At 36.0% G+C, this 19,282-nt stretch overlaps 1 protein-coding gene across 3 annotated transcripts in view; it reads left to right on the plus strand.

The window, feature by feature from the left end:
• Positions 1 to 18,860, plus strand: part of cacnb2a (calcium channel, voltage-dependent, beta 2a) — a 46,572-nt gene extending 27,712 nt beyond the window's left edge. The window contains exons 7-13 of one of the 3 annotated variants that reach the window (XM_067399973.1): positions 1,551 to 1,631; positions 5,073 to 5,131; positions 5,814 to 5,923; positions 8,396 to 8,547; positions 9,698 to 9,793; positions 10,137 to 10,331; positions 17,285 to 18,857. In XM_067399973.1, the coding sequence (XP_067256074.1) occupies positions 1,551 to 1,631; positions 5,073 to 5,131; positions 5,814 to 5,923; positions 8,396 to 8,547; positions 9,698 to 9,793; positions 10,137 to 10,331; positions 17,285 to 17,845 (1,254 nt within the window). In that variant the 3' untranslated portion in view covers positions 17,846 to 18,857. Of the gene's footprint in view, positions 1 to 1,550; positions 1,632 to 5,072; positions 5,132 to 5,813; positions 5,924 to 8,395; positions 8,548 to 9,697; positions 9,794 to 10,136; positions 10,332 to 17,284 lie in introns of all 3 variants that reach the window. The other 2 variants (XM_067399976.1, XM_067399974.1) reach the window with 2 other exon arrangements.
• The last annotated feature ends 422 nt before the right edge of the window (positions 18,861 to 19,282 follow it).

Below are 19,282 nucleotides of genomic sequence, written 5' to 3' on the forward strand. Positions count from 1 at the left end.
ATGTCATTGCTGGCTATGCAGGCCTCACAGAGCCATCGGATTTCAACAAAAATATCTTAATTTGTGTTCCGAAGATGAACGAAGGTCTTACGGGTGTGGAGCGGCATGAGGGTGAGTAATAAATGACATATTTTTTGGGTGAACTAATGTTTTAATACACTTTTCAAAATAAAGGTTCCAAAAGGACCATTTTTGGCTCCTCAAAGAACCTTTCAGTGATCAGTTCTTAAATGAACCTTTTTCTTTTTCTTGGTATGAAGAACATTTTAATAATCTAAAGAACCTTTTTCCACTATAAGAACCTTTTGTGCAATGGAAAGGTTCCATGGATGTTAAAGGTTCTTCATGGAACCACAGATGCAAATCACCTTTATTTTTAAGAGTGTACAAGAGATGTTTGTGCAGTTGTTTTTCCACCAAATGGGATTAAATGTTAAGTTGAACCAAAACCACTCAAACCAAACTAGTGAAATTATTTGTTTTTTAAAAATTAATTTCACACCTTATGCTTAGTTAATTATAAGACAAGTAACTACTAGAATCTGGTATGAATCCTACTCCTGAGGGCAACACTCCTGCAGAGTTTAGCTCCAATTTACCTGCCTGGAAGTTTCTAGTAATATAGAAATCCTTGATTAGCTGGTTCAGCTGTTTTTAATTAGGGCTGTGGACGCTGGCCCTCCAGGAGCAGGATTGAATACCCCAGTCTTTATAAATTGTAAGTTTAATATTTTATCCATATGGGGCTGTTTACATGACACTGTTTTCAACTAAAAATAAAAAACTTTTTATACATTTGGCCCTTCATTTATAGACAAAAGTGTTCTGGGGGCCTGAAAATGCAAACTTTTGAAAACAGATTTGCAAGTTTTTGATAACAATACCACACTCATCTCTGTATAAACTACAAAGAAAAAAATTTTCCATTTTTATTACAACGTTGTTGTGTAAACGTACCCTGATTTAAGACATGAAAATGTACGACATAGTAGGAATGATCGGATGGCCACTTCCTAGTAACCCTGTGTGGGTCTCCCTTCTGACATTTCTCTTATACAGCTTTGAATTTGCATTTGTTGTGTGTGCATGTTTAAACAATGAAATTATTATTTATACAATTATATAGAAAATTGTATATATAATAATTTTCTAATAACTGTGCTGTTATAAAAGCCTGATTTGCTTTTAATCCTTTTGCTTTTACTAAACTCCTCAGTATGAATGAAACACCCGATGTGTGTTTGTTTCAGTTGGGTGTCAAACTTAATTTGAGCTCAGGCAAAACTAATGCATTACATCAGTTAACTAGAACCACTTTAACATTTTTTTTAATTTATCTGAAATAATTAGCAATACAGCAATGTAAGAACAGGACATACTTAGCTGGCTTACATTAAATTTGACACTTGCAATGTAGATATTGATCCCCCCCCCCTTTAATCCCTCCCAGATGTTCTTGTAAATTGGGTGTTCTCTGTTTGTATTCTGTGAGGTGTGTATGTATGCACACATCAAAGAGGTTAATGTTGTGTTTTTGTGGTGCTCTACAGACAGAGCATATTCCTCCATATGATGTGGTGCCCTCTATGAGACCAGTGGTGCTAGTGGGACCCTCCCTCAAGGGCTACGAGGTCAGGTGCTGCAAAAAGCATTGTGACTTCATAGAGAAGATATTTAAGGGCTAATTCACCCAAAAATTGGCAATTGTCTACCTTTATGTCACTCAAACCCCTTATTTAGCAGAATGTCCATGCTGCTCTTTCCCATTAAATGAAAGTACTGTCAAGGTGTAAAAATGACACAACATTGCAAACATAGGATGTTTTTAGGATGTTTATATATATATATATATATATATATATATATATATATATATATATATATATATATATATATATATATATATATATATATATACACAAACCCGATTCCAAAAAGGTTGGGACAAATTGTGAATACAGAATGCAATGATGTGGAAGTTTCAAATTTCAATATTTTATTCACAATACAACATAGATGACATATCAAATGTTTAAACTGAGAAAATGTATCATTTTAAGGGAAAAATAAGTTGAAACACATCTCAAAAAAGTTGGGACAAGGCCATGTTTACCACTGTGTGGCATACCCTCTTATTTTTATAACAGTCTGCAAACATCTGGGGACTGAGGAGACAAGTTGCTCAAGTTTAGGAATAGGAATGTTGTCCCATTCTTGTCTAATACAGGCTTCTAGTTGCTCAACTGTCTTAGGTCTTCTTTGTCGCATCTTCCTCTTTATGATGTGTCAAATGTTTTCTATGGGTGAAAGATCTGGACTGCAGGCTGGCCATTTCAGTACCTGGTTCCTTCTACGCAGCCATAATGCTGTATGTGGTCTGGCATTGTCATGTTGGAAAATGCAAGGTCTTCCCTGAAAGAGACGACGTCTGGATGGGAGCATATGTTGTTCTAGAACTTGGATATACCTTTCAGCATTGATGGTGCCTTTCCATATGTATAAGCTGCCCATGCCACACGTACTCATGCAACCCCATACCATCAGAGATGCAGGCTTCTGAAATGAGCGCTGATATCAACTTGGGTTGTCCTTGTCCTCTTTAGTCCAGATGACATGGCGTCCCAGTTTTCCAAAAAGAACTTCAAATTTTGATTCCTCTGACCACAGAATAGTTTTCCACTTTGCCACAGTCCATTTTAAATGAGCCTCGGCCCAGAGAAAACGCCTGCGCTTCTGTATCATGTTTAGATATGGCCTCTTTTTTGACCTATAGAGTTTTAGCCGGCAGCGGCGAATGGCACGGTGGATTGTGTTCACCGACAATGTTTTCTGGAAGTATTCCTGAGCCCATGTTGTGATTTCCGTTACAGTAGCATTCCTGTATGTAATGCTGTGCCGTCTAAGGGCCCGAAGATCACGGGCATCCAGTATGGTTTTCCGGCTTTGACTCTTACGCACAGAGATTGTTCCAGATTCTCTGAATCTTTGGATGATATTATGCACTGTAGATGATGATAACTTCAAACTCTTTGCAATTTTTCTTTGAGAAATTCCTTTCTGATATTGTTCCATTTTCACCGCAGCATTGGGGGAATTGGTGATCCTCTGCCCATCTTGACTTCTGAGAGACACTGCCACTCTGACAGGCTCCTTTTATACCCAATCATGTTGCCAATTGACCTAATAAGTTGCAAATTGGTCCTCCAGCTGTTCCTTATATGTACATTGAACTTTTCCAGCCTCTTATTGCTACCTTTTTTGGAATGTGTAGCTCTCATGAAATCCAAAATGAGCCAGTATTTGGCATGACATTTCAAAATGTCTCACTTTCAACATTTGATATGTTATCTATATTCTATTGGGAATAAAATATAAGTTGATGAGATTTGTAAATTATTGCATTCCTTTTTTATTCACAATTTGGACAGTGTCCCAACTTTTTTGGAATCGGGTTTATTATATATATATATATTTGTCTACACAACTCAAACATACTGGACCCTCATGTCGATCTAAACCCAAAAGACTTTTGTTCATCTTCGGATAACAAATGAAGATATTTTAAATAAAACCTGAGTAATTTCTGTCATTCCATTGACAGCTACACAACCACCACTTTGAGGCTTCATAAAGTTCATCAAGAGATCGTAAAACTAATCCAGATGAAACAGACATAGCATGCTCTGAAAAAACATATAATCCTCCCACGCGATCCGGGACACCATTAACATAAACCATCCACTTGTTTCTGAAGCTGGGGTCCTTCTGAAGTCTGTACGGATTCAAACGACCTGTTTAAACAGGACGTGACAAAGTGAACCTTCTTTCACTCATCCATTTGTCCTGTTGTTGACAGATTCAAGTGCGTGGAGTATGTCAGAAACTGAATGCACATGTGTATACTGTATCCAGTGTAGACAGCGTCAGTGATTATAATGGGTTCTATTTGCTTTTGACGCAACACTCATATCATGTAGGTAAATGTCAGCTGTTAAGCATCTGAATGCCAGTGGGCGGGGCCTATGGGGTGATGATGTATAACTATTTGTTGATGTCTTGCTCTGGAGGCAGACATATGCAAATGTATTTGCCCCTGTGATGTCACAAATCCCACAATATCCAAACGAGCCATTTTTGGAGCTTGATTAAATAAATGCTTTGTTTATAATGAGGAGGACATTTTAAGCTATGAAACTATCAGGAAGTTTTAATGGTATAAAGACCTCATATATGACAAAAGATGTCATGACCCCTTTAAGAAATATAAGTAATGGCACATTCATCTTAAACAGATCTGTGTAATATTTAATATTATTATTAATATAAAATTTACATTCTGTGACTTTTTTGTGTCTTTTGTTGGCAGTTTTTGAATTCGTTACCCAGAATTTTCTTCATAAAACATGATTTAGAGAACAAAATTATATTCTTATGTCTGCTATTATATTAAAACTATTTCAGGTGTATAGTGGCCCTTAAAACTTCTAAAGCAGGATTGCCTGGTTTTCACAACAAAACCCATCCAATTTCTACTGAAAACTAGCCCAAAACTAGCCCAATCGCATTTCAGGGGGGTCCCCCGGTAAAAATCGAGTTCCATTGGGTAAAGTCCATGTTTTTGGTGGGGTTCCTTGGGTAAAATTCACACTGAAAATCCTGCCATATGCACTAGTTCTCCTGATGTGTTCAGCATACAGTTTGAAAAGAGAAACCTGGACATTTTGCTCTTTTAACTTGTGAATAAATATTGATAAATATCAACTGACTAAAATAATACAGGTGTTCAGTGACAAATTTGAGTTGGTAATGACTGAATTTTCAATTTTTGGGTGAACTATTTCTTTAAATGTCATAAATCTCCATACCTCATTACGCTCATCTTTTTAGACTTGCACAGTATTTAAGTGCTTATAATATATTTTCCCAGTCTTACATGAATCCTTATTAATTGTAAAGCATTTATATTTATGCTGGCTTTATGACTGTTCTGGAAATATAATGTGCAAAAGTTAAGGCTAAGACAGGAACAGGAACAAAAAAACTTAACATGTTCCATTTTTGTGTGTAAACAGGTTACAGATATGATGCAGAAAGCTCTGTTTGACTTTTTGAAGCACCGCTTTGAGGGAAGGTAAGTCTTTAAGCTGTTTCTCTTCCTCCTTCACCCTCTGTTGGGATAGTTTATATATTTGTGTGTGTATGTCACGTGAGTGTACAGTGTTTCTTTAAATAGTCACATCTCATTGCCTTAATTGGCCATGCTGGTTCATAAGCACACAGCTGGGTCACATGCTTGTACCTTCCCTTGACTGCAGTTTTCCCGACACGGCTGCTCTGTATTTCCAGTATGACATTTAAAAAAAATCTGTTAGTGAATGTTTTGGTGAATCCCATTCAGTTCATTTTTTTTTGTTATTTTTTTGTTTTGTTTTTTACAAACTCTACTCAATCCTGACCAAGTTCATATTAATCCAATTAAAATGCTTTTTTAATGCATATACATTAAAAATGCATATACAAGAAAAACAATGGAAGACTGGATAGAGATAAACGGATGTGTGCAATGACTAATTCCACTGTAGTTAAAATGGAAATCTTGTAAAAAAAAAAAATAAAAAAAAAGTCTAAAACAAAGAAGCCCTCAGAAAACATTGTTTTTATGCATTTGAAATACTAGTATTCCATAGCCAAATACACAGAAGCTGCACACTCAGTTCTAAATCTAGATCTTTTACCACTACAAATGGTGTCAAGGACATTGGTAATTGCTGCTCATGTTGTCTCTTTCACTCTCCTTGTTTTCTCTAACTCAGGATATCAATCACAAGGGTAGCTGCTGATATTTCTCTGGCTAAGCGCTCTGTGCTGAACAACCCCAGTAAACATGCCATCATTGAGCGGTCAAATATACGCTCCAATTTAGGTCAGTGAAAGTGTTTGAATTTCTTATTTATTTAGTATGATGGTTTGGTGTGAATGACCAAGAAATGAAATATATTGTGGAATGGTGAGATTCTGGAATTAAGTAATTTCCTTCAGAGGAATTCTGGCAAAAAAGTTCTTGCTTACATGAATTGTAATCTCTTGTACAGTTTTTATTATTGATTTTGCTTTCTACTTTATCCAGAGAAGCACATGTACATACTTACGCATAATAGTGTATATTTGTCACAGCATGTTCTCAAATCTGGAAATGATTTTGAACAGTGCAGAAATATTTATGTATAGTTATATAATATATAATAATTATATATTATATAGTTGTTCTGTTATTTTCTGATCTATTGAGAAAATAAATGATGGCATTCTATGAATGTCTTATTCATTATTGGAGAGATAATTAAAAAGTAGTGTTTATTTTTTTTTTTTTATTGAGACACCTACCAAGGGAGTCGAATGAGGAACTAAAATGCCTGCCTTTACATGCACATGACCTTTAGGAGTGTGTTTATGAGAATTTTTGACCATTCTTCTAGAAGTCTATTTGTGAGGTTAGGCAAGATGAGAAGGTTAGGCTCGCAGTCTCCGCTCTAATTCATCCCAAAGGTGTGGGATGTTGGTCCTAACCTCAACCCAAGGTATCGGGTTGAGGTTACAACTCTGTGCAGGCCAGTCAAGTTCCTCCACACCAAACTCGCTCATCCATGTCTTTATGGACCTTGTTTTGTGCACTGGTGCGCAGTCATGTTGGAACAGGAAGAGGCTATCCCCAAACTGTTCCCTCAAAGTCGGAAGCATGAAATTGTCCAAAATGTCTTGGTATGCTGAAGCATTAAGAGTTCCTTTCACTGGAACTAAGGGGCCAAGCCCAACCCCTGAAAAACATCCCCACACCATAATCCCCCTCCACCAAACATTACACTTGGCACAATGCAGGCAGGCAAGAACCGTTCTCCTGGCAACTGCCAAACCCAGACTCATCCATCGGATTGCCAGACAGAGAAGCGTGATTTGTCACTCCAGAAAACACGTCTCCACTGCTCTAGAGTCCAGTGGCGGCGTGTTTTACACCACTGCATCCGATGCTTTGCATTGCACTTGGTGATGAAAGGCTTGGATGCAGCTGCTCGGCCATGGAAACCCATTCCATGAAGCTCTCTACACACTGTTCATGAGCTAATCTGAAGGCCACATGAAGTTTGGAGGTTGACCGTGGAATATTTAATAGTGAGGAAATTTCAGAAATGGACTTATTGCACAGGTGGCAACCTATCACGGTACCCATTCTTTCACAAATGTTTGTAGAAGCAGTCTGCATGCCTAGGTGGTTGATTTTATCCACCTGTGGCCTCGGAAGTGATTGGAACACTTGAATTCAATGATTTGGAGGGGTGCCCCAATACTTTTGGCAATATAGTGTGTATATATATATATTTCAGATTCAATTGTTCAATTGCTATATACACAGATGAGGAATAATATTATGACCACTGACAAGTGAGGTGAATAACTAGTTCATAGTGGATGCACCATGGGAAGAAGGCAAGCCAGTGGAGGCAGTGTGATGCTTTGGGCAATGTTCTGCTGGGAAAGCTTGGGTCCTGCCATCCATGTAGATGTTACTTTGACATGTACCACCTACCTAAGCATTGTACACCCTTTCATGGAAACGGTATTCCCTGGTGGCTGTGGCCTCTTTCAGCAGGAGAATGCATCCTGCCACAGAGCAAAAATGTTTCAGGAATGGTTTGAGGAGCAGAACAACGAGTTTGTGGTGTTGACTTGGCCTCCGAATTCCCCAGATAATCCAATTGAGCATCTGTGGGATGTGCTGAACAAACAAGTCCCATTCATGGAGACCCCACCTCACAACGTACAGGACTTAAAGGATCTGCTGCTAACATCTTGGTGCCAGATACCACAGCACACCATCAGGGGTCTAGTGGAGTCCGTGCCTTGACAGGTCAGGGCTGTTTTGGCAGCAAAAGGGGACCAACACAATATTAGGAAGGTGGTCATAATGTTATGCCTTATCTGTGTATATCATAATAAGTAGTTTGAAATACAGAGTAAAGATAAATTTCGAATAAAATAAGTTTTATTAAATTAAAGAAAGAAAAAAATATTAAACTGTGTGACCATATTGTTTTTGTTTAGTATATGGTTAAGAATGATTATTGGAATGTGGTGTTTCCTCCAATGTACTAAAAATAATTATTAATGGAAGTATAAGGAAGTTGTCAAGGAATTGTTATTGCAATTTTTATGATTCCATTTTTTAATTGCATGTGTATAAAGTCATTCCTAGTTTGTTGAACTCATTGCATTGCATACTTCACCACATTATTCTTTCTGAATTATAGCTTATTTGCTTCTTGTGATTTGGCTCTATATTGTCTGGACCGCTCTATTATCACCATTACTCTTTCATTCTTGTGTATGTGTGCGTTTATAGCGGAGGTACAGAGTGAGATAGAGAGGATCTTTGAGCTGGCTCGGACATTGCAGCTGGTGGTTCTTGACGCGGACACAATAAACCACCCAGCCCAACTGGGAAAAACTTCTCTTGCACCTATTATTGTCTACATCAAGATCACCTCTCCAAAGGTACATGCATAGAGAAGTCTCATTCATGTGTATTTTTGTGTAAAACCTGCGTATGAGGGACTGTTCTCTCACTGACTATCCCTTGTGAAAATGAAACACTTTAGCATACTTTTAAAAAGAGTACTTATTACAGAAATAATATCCTTTAAAAAAAAACATTTTAAGACATTATATTGCATATGAACTGCAATTCAATTAAATTCTTTAGCTTAAATTTATATTAAATGCAGTCAGCTGAACTTTATTTATTTATTTTTTTACTATTTTTGACCCACTTAAGTAGGACTTGCATGTCATGTATTTAAATTTACACATTTGTAATGAAGTGTAAGCCTTGCAAAGTATACTTCAGTTGACTCGTACACGACGCAAACACAGTTTTGAGCAATCTCTAGCCACGGGTTACAGCCCATGTAAATATATTTGTATTCTTTCATGATAGAGTTGTACAAATGAGGGTACTTTCTAACCTCTTCGCACAGTCTGTCATCTATATATTGGCCTCCATTGTCGCTGTAACTTGCATGCGTTCAGGTCTGTTCTATTTATGCAGTTTTTCTTCAACTACCTTGTGAATCGACACCCACAGGGCACGGTTGCCACCTTGTGGATAAAATAATTACTGCAAAAAAAAATTTAAATGTGCATGTGTGACCTACAAAAATCCAGCAGTGCATGTACAGTATGCGTGTACTCTTCTGATGACGGAATTACGCTGTACACACTGTATGCTGACCCTTGCGTACGTGTAAAAAGTAAAGTATACTTTGGGCTTCATGTTCCTGTTTGCCTGTTTAATTTGACCTAGTTTCCAATGTTTCCTCTCCTTATTGGTTGTCATAGTTACTGATTAGATTTTCCTTGTTATTGATTCTCTTGACAAATTAACATTTTTAACGATTAATAAATACAGTAATAAATGTATTGCTCATGGTTAGTTCATGTTAGTTAATACATTAACTAATGTTAACAAATGAACCTTACCAAAAAAAAAAAAAAAAAAAAAAATCTAAGATTTGAAGTACACTTCAAGTGTATATTTAATACAATTAACCACACTTCTATTTCACAAGGGACCCTGATTTTGTCTTTCTGACATTCAACAATGACATTTTGCTGGAATATTGTTTCTGGCATGTCCATCTTTCAGGTTTTGCAAAGGTTAATAAAATCTAGAGGAAAGTCCCAGGCAAAACATCTCAATGTACAAATGGTGGCAGCAGACAAACTGGCCCAGTGCTCTTCAGTGAGTTTGCACATGCCCACACACACACACACACACACAAAATTTATTTTTGAATAATGCTAATTATAACAACAAATAACTCTCAAACCCTAATTGTACTCCCAAAAGACCACAAACAAGAAATTTTTGTATTCTTAAATTTTATTCTAGATTTGCTAAACTTTCATTATTTAAAAAAAATACTTTATTCCAAAGTGATTCCCTACATTTAAATTTTATATAAGCAAAATAATTTTACTTGGTGTATTTTGCCTAACAAATTTGTGTATGTATAAAATAATTACATTCTCCACTCTCTAACAATTCATTTTCCTGTTCACACATTTGTTTCTTCTCTGTCCAGGAGCTTTTTGACATAATTCTTGATGAGAATCAGTTGGAAGATGCCTGTGAGCACATGGCTGATTACCTGGAGGCCTACTGGAAGTCCACTCATCCTCCCAGTGTCACTCAGACAAACCCTCTGCTAGAAAAGCTTACCACAGTGGCTGCAGCTGCCATGGCCTGCAAGGAAACACTGTCTAATCCACAATTAAAGGTGCTTATGAAACTTACATTTTATTAATCTTTTGTCATGCTAAAAAGAAGCACACTTATTTTAATGTTGACTAACAAAATAAAGCACATTTAAAGTACTTGATTATAATTTTAACTGCGGTGTGTTATTCGATATAACATATTTTAAATGTATTACATATATTTTAAATGTATTAAATTGCAAACTCATCATTACAAATGTGTATTTACAAATATATACATCACATACACGTTTGAATAGAAATGACATTAAAGTATGTTTTAGTTTACCATAAATGCATGTCAGTATATTCAGCAGTATGCTTTACTCATATTTCAAACACAAGAGAAGTTATGAAATTACAATATAACATTTTAAAAATATTTTAAAGCCCTAACTCATCCATCCTTATTTTTATCATTTTGCATTAGTCAATATTACTTGCATTCTGTATAAATTACATTTTGAATAAAATTAGCAGTAATTTATCTCATTTTAAAAATACCAAGTTAATCCTAAACAGATAAATTTATAAAAACAACCACGCATGCTTCTGAATATTGCTTGAGCTAAATAGTGTAGACTGCTATGTAACTTATTTTGTTCAAAATTTAAAAAGTCAATACATCGTCAATCCTTCTTCCAAAACATGTTTTTGTCTTACCCTGATTCACTACGGTAAACCTGTTGTGTTTATATTTTAGACCTGATGGGATGGTTTTTGTGGGAAATTGGGTACTTAAGGTCCTGATATACTTCAAACGAAATCGAAAAAACAAACAGATGTGATGTCATTTCGAACAAAATCAGGCCAAAACAAAGTTTGTTTTGTGTTCTTTTTCGAAATGGCTTGCCAAAGCGAACTTTCAGGAAAAGTTCGCTTCAGCTGCAAAACACCTTCATGCCACCATTAGTCCGTGACGATAACGTAATAGGAGGTGTGTGCCAAGGCTCCGCCTTCATTCGCGTGGAAGTCTTCTCGGACTCATTTGATCTGTTGAGTCCGTTGAGGTAAGATCTGCGCGGGCGAAAACATGCACACTGGATAGCCACTTTATAGTACAAAATGAAGTTGTGCTTCTGATGAAATGAGGCACTGACAGTTTTTCGTGTTTGATATTGTAAAGCTGCTTGATTTATGCAATCTATTGAATAAACATCTATTCTATATGCTATATAAATAAACGTGACGTGACTGGAGTGCTAATTTACACAGCTCGTGTTAACATACCCATGTTATGATCAGATGCTTTTCTTATGCTTTCTATAAAAAAATGCTAGCTGTTTTCTCATTTTTGTTGTTTAGTTTGTTACTGAGAAGAAAGTGTGGGCGGCATCAGATGTTCGATTACAGTATATCGCAGCTCACGCATTTCGAACTTCGTTTTACCCCTAAACGAAGAACGAAAAAGAACTTCCTCATATCCATAAATAGAGAAATGTTGCTACTTTGACGCGTGTATGGTGTAGGAGTGGCATAGGTTAGTTGTCACAACAAGTGAGAAAGGTTGACATGGAGCAGCTAAATCTCGAACCTCCAGGAATCACTCCTTTTAAACAAATGCAGAACCAAGGAGAGTTTGTTGATAAAAATAGAACGTGACAGAACTCGTAATAAAACAAGAATCAACATTGGATTTCTTTTTGGAGATGGTGAGAACTGAGAGACTTGCAATGAATAAATTGCTATATGTAGCAGTTCATTTTAAAGCATTATCTATTGTGAAGGGTCATTTCATTAATGTTGTTGTAGCGCTGTGCTGGAATTTATTTTAAAGGATGTGCTGTGTCTATTAATGGGTATAGATACAGTGTAACGTCTTCAGTAGGCCTGCACGATAAATCGTTATAAAATCGCGATCTCGATTCACCCTGTTCACGATTTAATTTTTAAATGACTTCGATTTAAAAAAAATAAAAAATCAGCCTTTATTTTGAAAGGACCGCTCTCACAGGGCTTCACCCTCAGCCAACGACAAAGCGCCTGTTGAAATTATGATTTCAATGTTAAGTCAATGTAAAGACGCGTTTACGCGCGTCTGGAGGTCTCACGGCGCGGAAGACGCGAATTCGCCTCATTCGAGCGTCAGCCAGAGATTTATGACACAAGTTCATACTTCAGACAGGAATAAAAACGAGCTCGCTTGGAAGAGTGTCGGTGAGGAGATTGGGCTACGTAAGTTGTAAATACACATTTCACTTTTGAGTCACGTACAAGTTTATCGACCCGCAGCCTTCCCGCGACGCTGACCCCTACGCCGCTGTTCTGCTCTCCAGAGCAAATACAAAGCGGTGGCTCTCTCGATGAACGCACGATCAACATCAGCCATCTTGCAAACAGACAACCGCCTAGCAGTTGCCCCTCACACAAGAAGCGGATTTCGCCTCGGACGCGTGTCAATTTCGCTTCAAACGCTTGTTTTTTACGCGCGTCTATTTCGCTCTAGACGCGCGAATGCATTCAAAATGTTCAAGCGGCAAACTAGACGCGGTAGACGCGAATTTGACTCTCTATTCGCGTTTGGTGTGAACGCTAGTCTCGTGTTTCACTCGTCGAGCGAGTGCGGTAGTTCTATTCATTGAAGCCTCTATGTTTACAGGCTTGTGGTGATGTGCAATGTTCTATAGGTGCCAAAACAAATATTTTTGGTACGTTACTTCCAATTTGTTTTGTTTTGTCATGGTTCATGTGTGCAATAAACATTACATTTCATGAGAAAAAAATCGTTGTAGAGAATCGTGATATCAATTCTAAGCTAAAAAATCGTGATTAATATTTTTCCCAGAATCGTGCAGGCCTAGTCTTCAGCTAGTCAGTTTGAGATCCTTTCCATCTTACCAGGTCATATCTCTTAAGCCTAACGGTGAATGTTTTATAAGCAGTAGGATAACCATATTCATCAGTCAATCAGAGCCAAAGCACAACCAAAACAATGTTCTTCCACAAAATGCATGCAGTTTTGTTTTTTAACCGCTAGGGGACAGTGTACCTTTAAATCAAGCAATTTTCAGAAACAGTTGCAACAAATAAATCTTTAAAAAAATCATGAATAAAAGTCTCAAAAATCACACATGTACATAAAAAATGTATATACAATTTAATAAACATATTGTATTATATATATAAATGGGCTATCTATTAAATAAAGGTGCAGTGTTGACAGTTGTTAAATCGGTTGTTGGGAGCGTGGCTGTTTAAACTATTAACATGACTCTTACTTTAACTCAGAACTGTTTCACAATTACAAGTCATACTTCGATTATAACACTACATGTTGTAATATTCATATTTTTACGAATGTGCTTATCATTCTGTTGACAAACATTGCCGCTGCTCAGACTGAGGAAGTTACTCCTATTAAAGACGAGTAGCCTCAGTCACGGTGAGTGTGTGTGTGTGTGTGTGCAACACTGTCAACAATTTAAACACTGACACTTGATCATGCTTTCAGTTCAGAATGGTGACAATTCATTAGTATTTAACCTGAAGGGATACTCACCCAAAACCCAAAATGAAAATACTGTCATCATTTACATCAAACCCATATTACCTTTTCTTCGAACACAAAAGATTTTTCAAGCTGCTGTTTTCCAGACAAATGGCAAGTTTTAATATGCAAAGCACGAATGAGATTTATGCACATAAAGCTTTTTCATGTGTACTATTATGGTACTTTGGAGATATTTGTCCTTTTTTTTTATCTTGATAGCGCATGTGCTTTCGTTATATGTAAAAGACCAGCATCAACCTATGGAAGCTTGTTTGTGCCACTGAATAAAAAATAAAAAAAGTTTACTGTAACTTTTTATCTCACAATTCTGACATTTTTTAACACGCAGTTGCAAGTTATGAAGTCGCAATTGTGTTATAAAGTCAGAATTGTGAGAAAAAATGTCAGTCTTTTTCCTCAGAATTGGACTTTATAACTCGTAATTGTGACTTTATATCTCACAGTTCAGAGAAAAGAAGTCAGAAATGTGAGATATAAACTTGCAATTCTGAGAAAAAGTCAGAATTGTGAGATAAAAAGTCAGAATTATCTTTTTTATTTTTATTGAGTGATGGAAACAAGCCTCCATATCAACCTCCATTTTCCATAGAGGAAAGAAAATAATATTTTTGAAATTGCATAAGGATAAGTAAATGAGGTCAGTTTTGGGTGAACTATTCCTTTGATAATCTTACTGTTGACTTTTAAGCTTTTTAATATGGATTTATTGCATTCTAGGGAGTGTGGTAGTAGATTTAATGTGGTTTGTAGTGATTTGCAGTGACTTAAGAGACTTGCGTGTTTATGTGTGTGATGTATTAAAAAAATTGTATTGGACGTTTTCTATGATTATCTTACTGCAAAATAACTATAATTTTGGTAACACTTTACAATAAGGTTCAGTTTGTTAACATTGGTTATCTACATAAGTTGATACTCCTAACTAACAATGAATACTTTTATTAAAGCATTTAATAATCTTAATGTTAAGACAAGACACTATAGGCAAAATCATTGTCATTTCATGCACTGCTCAATTTTGAGATTTTGGTCTATTTGGGCTTCCATAACATGCCTTTTTTTTTAGAATAGTAGAAATAAAACTTCCAAAATACACATTTAAGTGTTTATTTTATTACACTTTATCTATTTGTGTCTGCAGATTTCTTTTACAATACATAAATATAAAGGCAGTGAGTTAAAAATATCCAGTTGACTGAATTTTCTGATTTATGGAGTGATATTAAGAGCTATCCAAAATCCCCTCGGTAAAAACCTTTAACTCTAATATGTCAACAAATTGAAACAAGAATGTGAAACTTGGCTTTATCCAATGTTCAGATGTATGTTCTGGTAATGCGTACAAATTAGTGCACATTTAATCAGATAATGCCTCAACTGCATATTTAAACGTAACATTTCAGAAAACTTCTTAATGTCTAAATTGGGGAAAGCATGGTGACGTCTATTAGTTAAATTTTTACTGTATTTACCTGTAGTGTCTTGCCTTGGATACAACTTATTTTAAGAATGTACACCCAAAAATGAAAATTCTGTCATTAATCATTCACCCTCATGTTATTCCACATCTGTAAGAACTTCATTCATATTCGGAACACAAATTAAGATATCTTTGATAAAATTCGAAGGCTCAGTGAGGCCTGCATTGACAGCAAGATAATTAACACTTTCAGATGCCCAGAAAGCTACTAAAGACATATTTAAAACAGTTCATGTGACTACAGTGGTTCAACCTTAATGTTATGAAGTAAGGAGAATACCTTTTGTGTGCCAAAAAACAAAATAACGACTTTATTCAACAATATTTAGTGATGGCCGATTTCAAAAAACTGCTTCATGTAGCTTCGATGCTTTACAAATCTTTTGTTTCGAATCAGTGGTTCGGAGCATGTATCAAACTATCTCAAACTGGCAAAGTCACATGATTTAGGTAAACGAGGCTTCGTTACGTCATAAGTGTTTCGAAATTTCAATGGTTCACCACTGGGGGGCGTGACTTTGGCAGTTTGATTCCGAACCACTGATTCAAAACAAAAGATTTGTAAAGCTTCGAAGCTTCATGAAGCAGTGTTTTGAAATCACCCATCACTAGATATTGTTGAATAAAGTCGTTATTTTGTTTTTTTGGCACACAAAAAGTATTCTCGTCGCTTCATAACATTAAGGTTGAACCACTGTAGTCACATTAACTCTTTTAAATATGTCTTTAGTAGCTGTCTGGGCATTTGAAAGTCTAAGTTAACTTGCTCTCAATGCAGGCCTAAAGAGCATTGGATTTTTAAAAAAAATACCTTTATTTGTGTTCCGAAGCTGAATGAAGGTTGAAATGAATGTGGAACAACATGAGGGTGAATGATTAATGACAGAATTTTCATTTTTGGGTGAACCATTTAATGGACCTGAGCTAACATGAACTAACAATGAACAATTGTATTTTTTATAAACTAACAAAGATTAATGCATACTGTAACAAATGCATTGCTCATTGTTAGTTAACAGTTTTGCATTACAAGTAACTTGAAGAGATTACTTTTTCAAGTAACTAGTAAAATAACGCATTACTTTTTTCAATTTAAAACAAAATATCTTTTTTTCAAGTACGTAACGCAAGTTATTTTTTCACATTTATTGACTGACAGCTCTCCTGTCCCCATGTTGAGAGAAATAAAGTGTTGTGTGCGCTGTGTGAACATGATAGTTACATACATTTACTCATCTCACTTACAACATTCAGTATTGAATATGAATAAAAACAGTGAAATGCAATCACAGAATTTTACGCAAACCTGTAATAATTGACTATATTAAATTACACAAATGTACTTTATGTATTTAATCTCACTTTATTAACTAATGTCTTTGCTGCGGACCTTTAATGTTCTAATTCAACCATACTAATAAGCAAAAGTTATTTTAGATTAGATTTAGAAATAATAACTTTCTTCTCCTTTATCCTATTCATATGCGATTCAGAATGGCAGCACAGCTGAAAGGTTTGTTTAAGCTGCACCCTCTACTGTACAGGCGTAAATATGCATTTCCTTCAGCCTGAGGCTCATTCATTTCACTTTTGGCGTGAAAGGGCCTTAACATTTGCCAAAAATATAACTATTTTGTTTTTATTAAAAAACAAACAAGCAAGCCCAGCCCAGGTGAGAAAAAATAACGCTAAAGTAATGTAACACATTACATAAAAAGTAACTGACATAGTTACTTTTTTAGGGAGTGACGCAATTTTGTAATGCATTACTTTTAAAAGTAACTTTCCCGAACACTGTTAGTTAATGCATAAACAAATATAAATTAATGGGTCCCTCCTATTGTAAAGTGTTACCATAATTTCCTTAATCAGAATTTGCCTTGTTTTCCAGTCAAAATATATAAACACCCTTGCAATTTTGGGTGTGCAAATAAATTAAATCAATATAACTGCATTGTTTCATGTGCGTGTTGCTAAAACAGGGCACAGGCGTTGACCAGAAAGCAGATCGACCAGGCGACAGGACGGCCTTTTATGAAAACTATCATCATCATCATCATCAAGGAAGTTTGGAAGAAGACAACATTGAAGAGAGAAATGCTAAAGACCAAGAACCATTACAGAGTGAATGGAGAAGCCGTCACAAACATCACAATTCCTCATCCACACGGACTGAACAACACAGTCATCATCATCATAACCGCCACCATCACCATCACCACCATCACAATCGGGCGAGGCGGACATTTTCCAAACAAGAGACGTTAGAGTCCACATATCCTGAGCCTATTGCTGGACATACACAGACTCACGAAGATGCGCACTCGCATCCGCACCACCTCGAAGAGGAACTGGACCCTTCGATTCAGCCAAACCATCATCACCATCACCATCATCGCGGGGACAAAGAGAAGGAATATGACCACAATGAGAGGAACTGCCGGCAAAGAGGAAAGCAGAGATCGCAACGAGAACATCATCACGAGAGGGACAGGAAGCGAGGAGAGGCGGAATGGGCGAGAGAGCATTACATAGAGCAGTGACACAAACTCACACAAATACAACCGTGCCACACACACACACACACACACACACACACACACTCTACTGCTGACCTCTTCTATGGGCTTTAAATGGCCTCACATCAATGTTATGTGTTTTTACAGGGCAGTGTAATGTATATGATGTGTATCCATACAAGTTTTTTCCAAGTGTGGACAAATTAAAGACAATTATATATTAATTTAATGTGGCATGAATGATGAAATTTTTTCTTTTTTTAAAGGTTGTCTATTTATTTTTTTCTTCGCATTCCTGGTCTTATTGAATGAATCATAGGTGCACGTTATTCCAAAGAAACTGTTTGTTTGTAATTGTTTTTAAAATCAAAATCTAATATCTTGCTCTGCCTCTGACACGAGTTTTGTTTTCAGCTGATGTCACGTGAGTAGCAGTTTCAAAAATTAACGCAAGGAAAAATGCCAGCGAAAGTGAAAAAAATGGCTAAATGTTTTTGTTTTTTTTTGTATCTGATATATTCCCTAAAATTCTAGTTATTTTTATTATTATTTTGCTGTTTTTGTTGGATATTCTGTTCTCTCATAAAGATGTCACATTACAGAAGTAAAATGTGTTGTGAATGTCATTTCATGTTGCATCTTCACTGCTGTTTTTGGGTAGTTCTAAAACAAAATAGGATATTTATTTTATGTTGTGTGGATGTCATTTAAAATTGTTATTTTATGGTAATTATTTGTGTGTTAATGTTGCAAAGGTGTGTATTGCCTTGCATATAGGATAAAGACATTAGAAAAATATGAGTTTTGGTTTGTTTCTCCAGCAGTCATGTGCTGTTTTAAACTACTGTCCTGACAAATTGACCAGGAGTTAATGAAATGCCACAGTTAAATTAAAAGATGACAATTTTTAGTTTTGTTTCCACTCGTCTTTGAATTGCTAGAGATTTGAAAGGGAGAGTATTTTAGGCTTTTGGTACATATTACATCAAAATGTGTTATTTGAGCCGTAACATTAAATTGTCCTTTTAGTAGTGAGACTTTGTTCTTTCAGTCAAAAAAAAAAAAAAAAAAAAGTGTAAAATTGGGTCATTCAGTAATTTTTAGGGCCCAAGCCCCAAAGGAGTGAAGGCATTGTTTTCATGAGGATTATTTTTCAGTGACACTTTTGATGATTTAGAGTTTAACCCTTTCATTGCAGTGTGCTTTGGCAATAAATGCATAGATTCAGCTCAATTGTGGGGCACTGACAATATAGTTGTATATAATTAGTTTAATAATAAGGTTAATAAAACTATAAAAAAGACCTTAAAATAAATACTGGACTTTCAAAATTTTGAGCTGCAAAAGATAACTTTGCACTAATTTCAAAGTGACCAATTACATCCTATATGACATGAAATTCATATAAATTTAAATTATTTCATGGATGTGGCTGTTGTGGTTCACAGTCATAGTGACACC

This window comes from Chanodichthys erythropterus, chromosome 11, assembly GCF_024489055.1.
Source record: "Chanodichthys erythropterus isolate Z2021 chromosome 11, ASM2448905v1, whole genome shotgun sequence".
NCBI classification, from domain to species: domain Eukaryota; kingdom Metazoa; phylum Chordata; class Actinopteri; order Cypriniformes; family Xenocyprididae; genus Chanodichthys; species Chanodichthys erythropterus.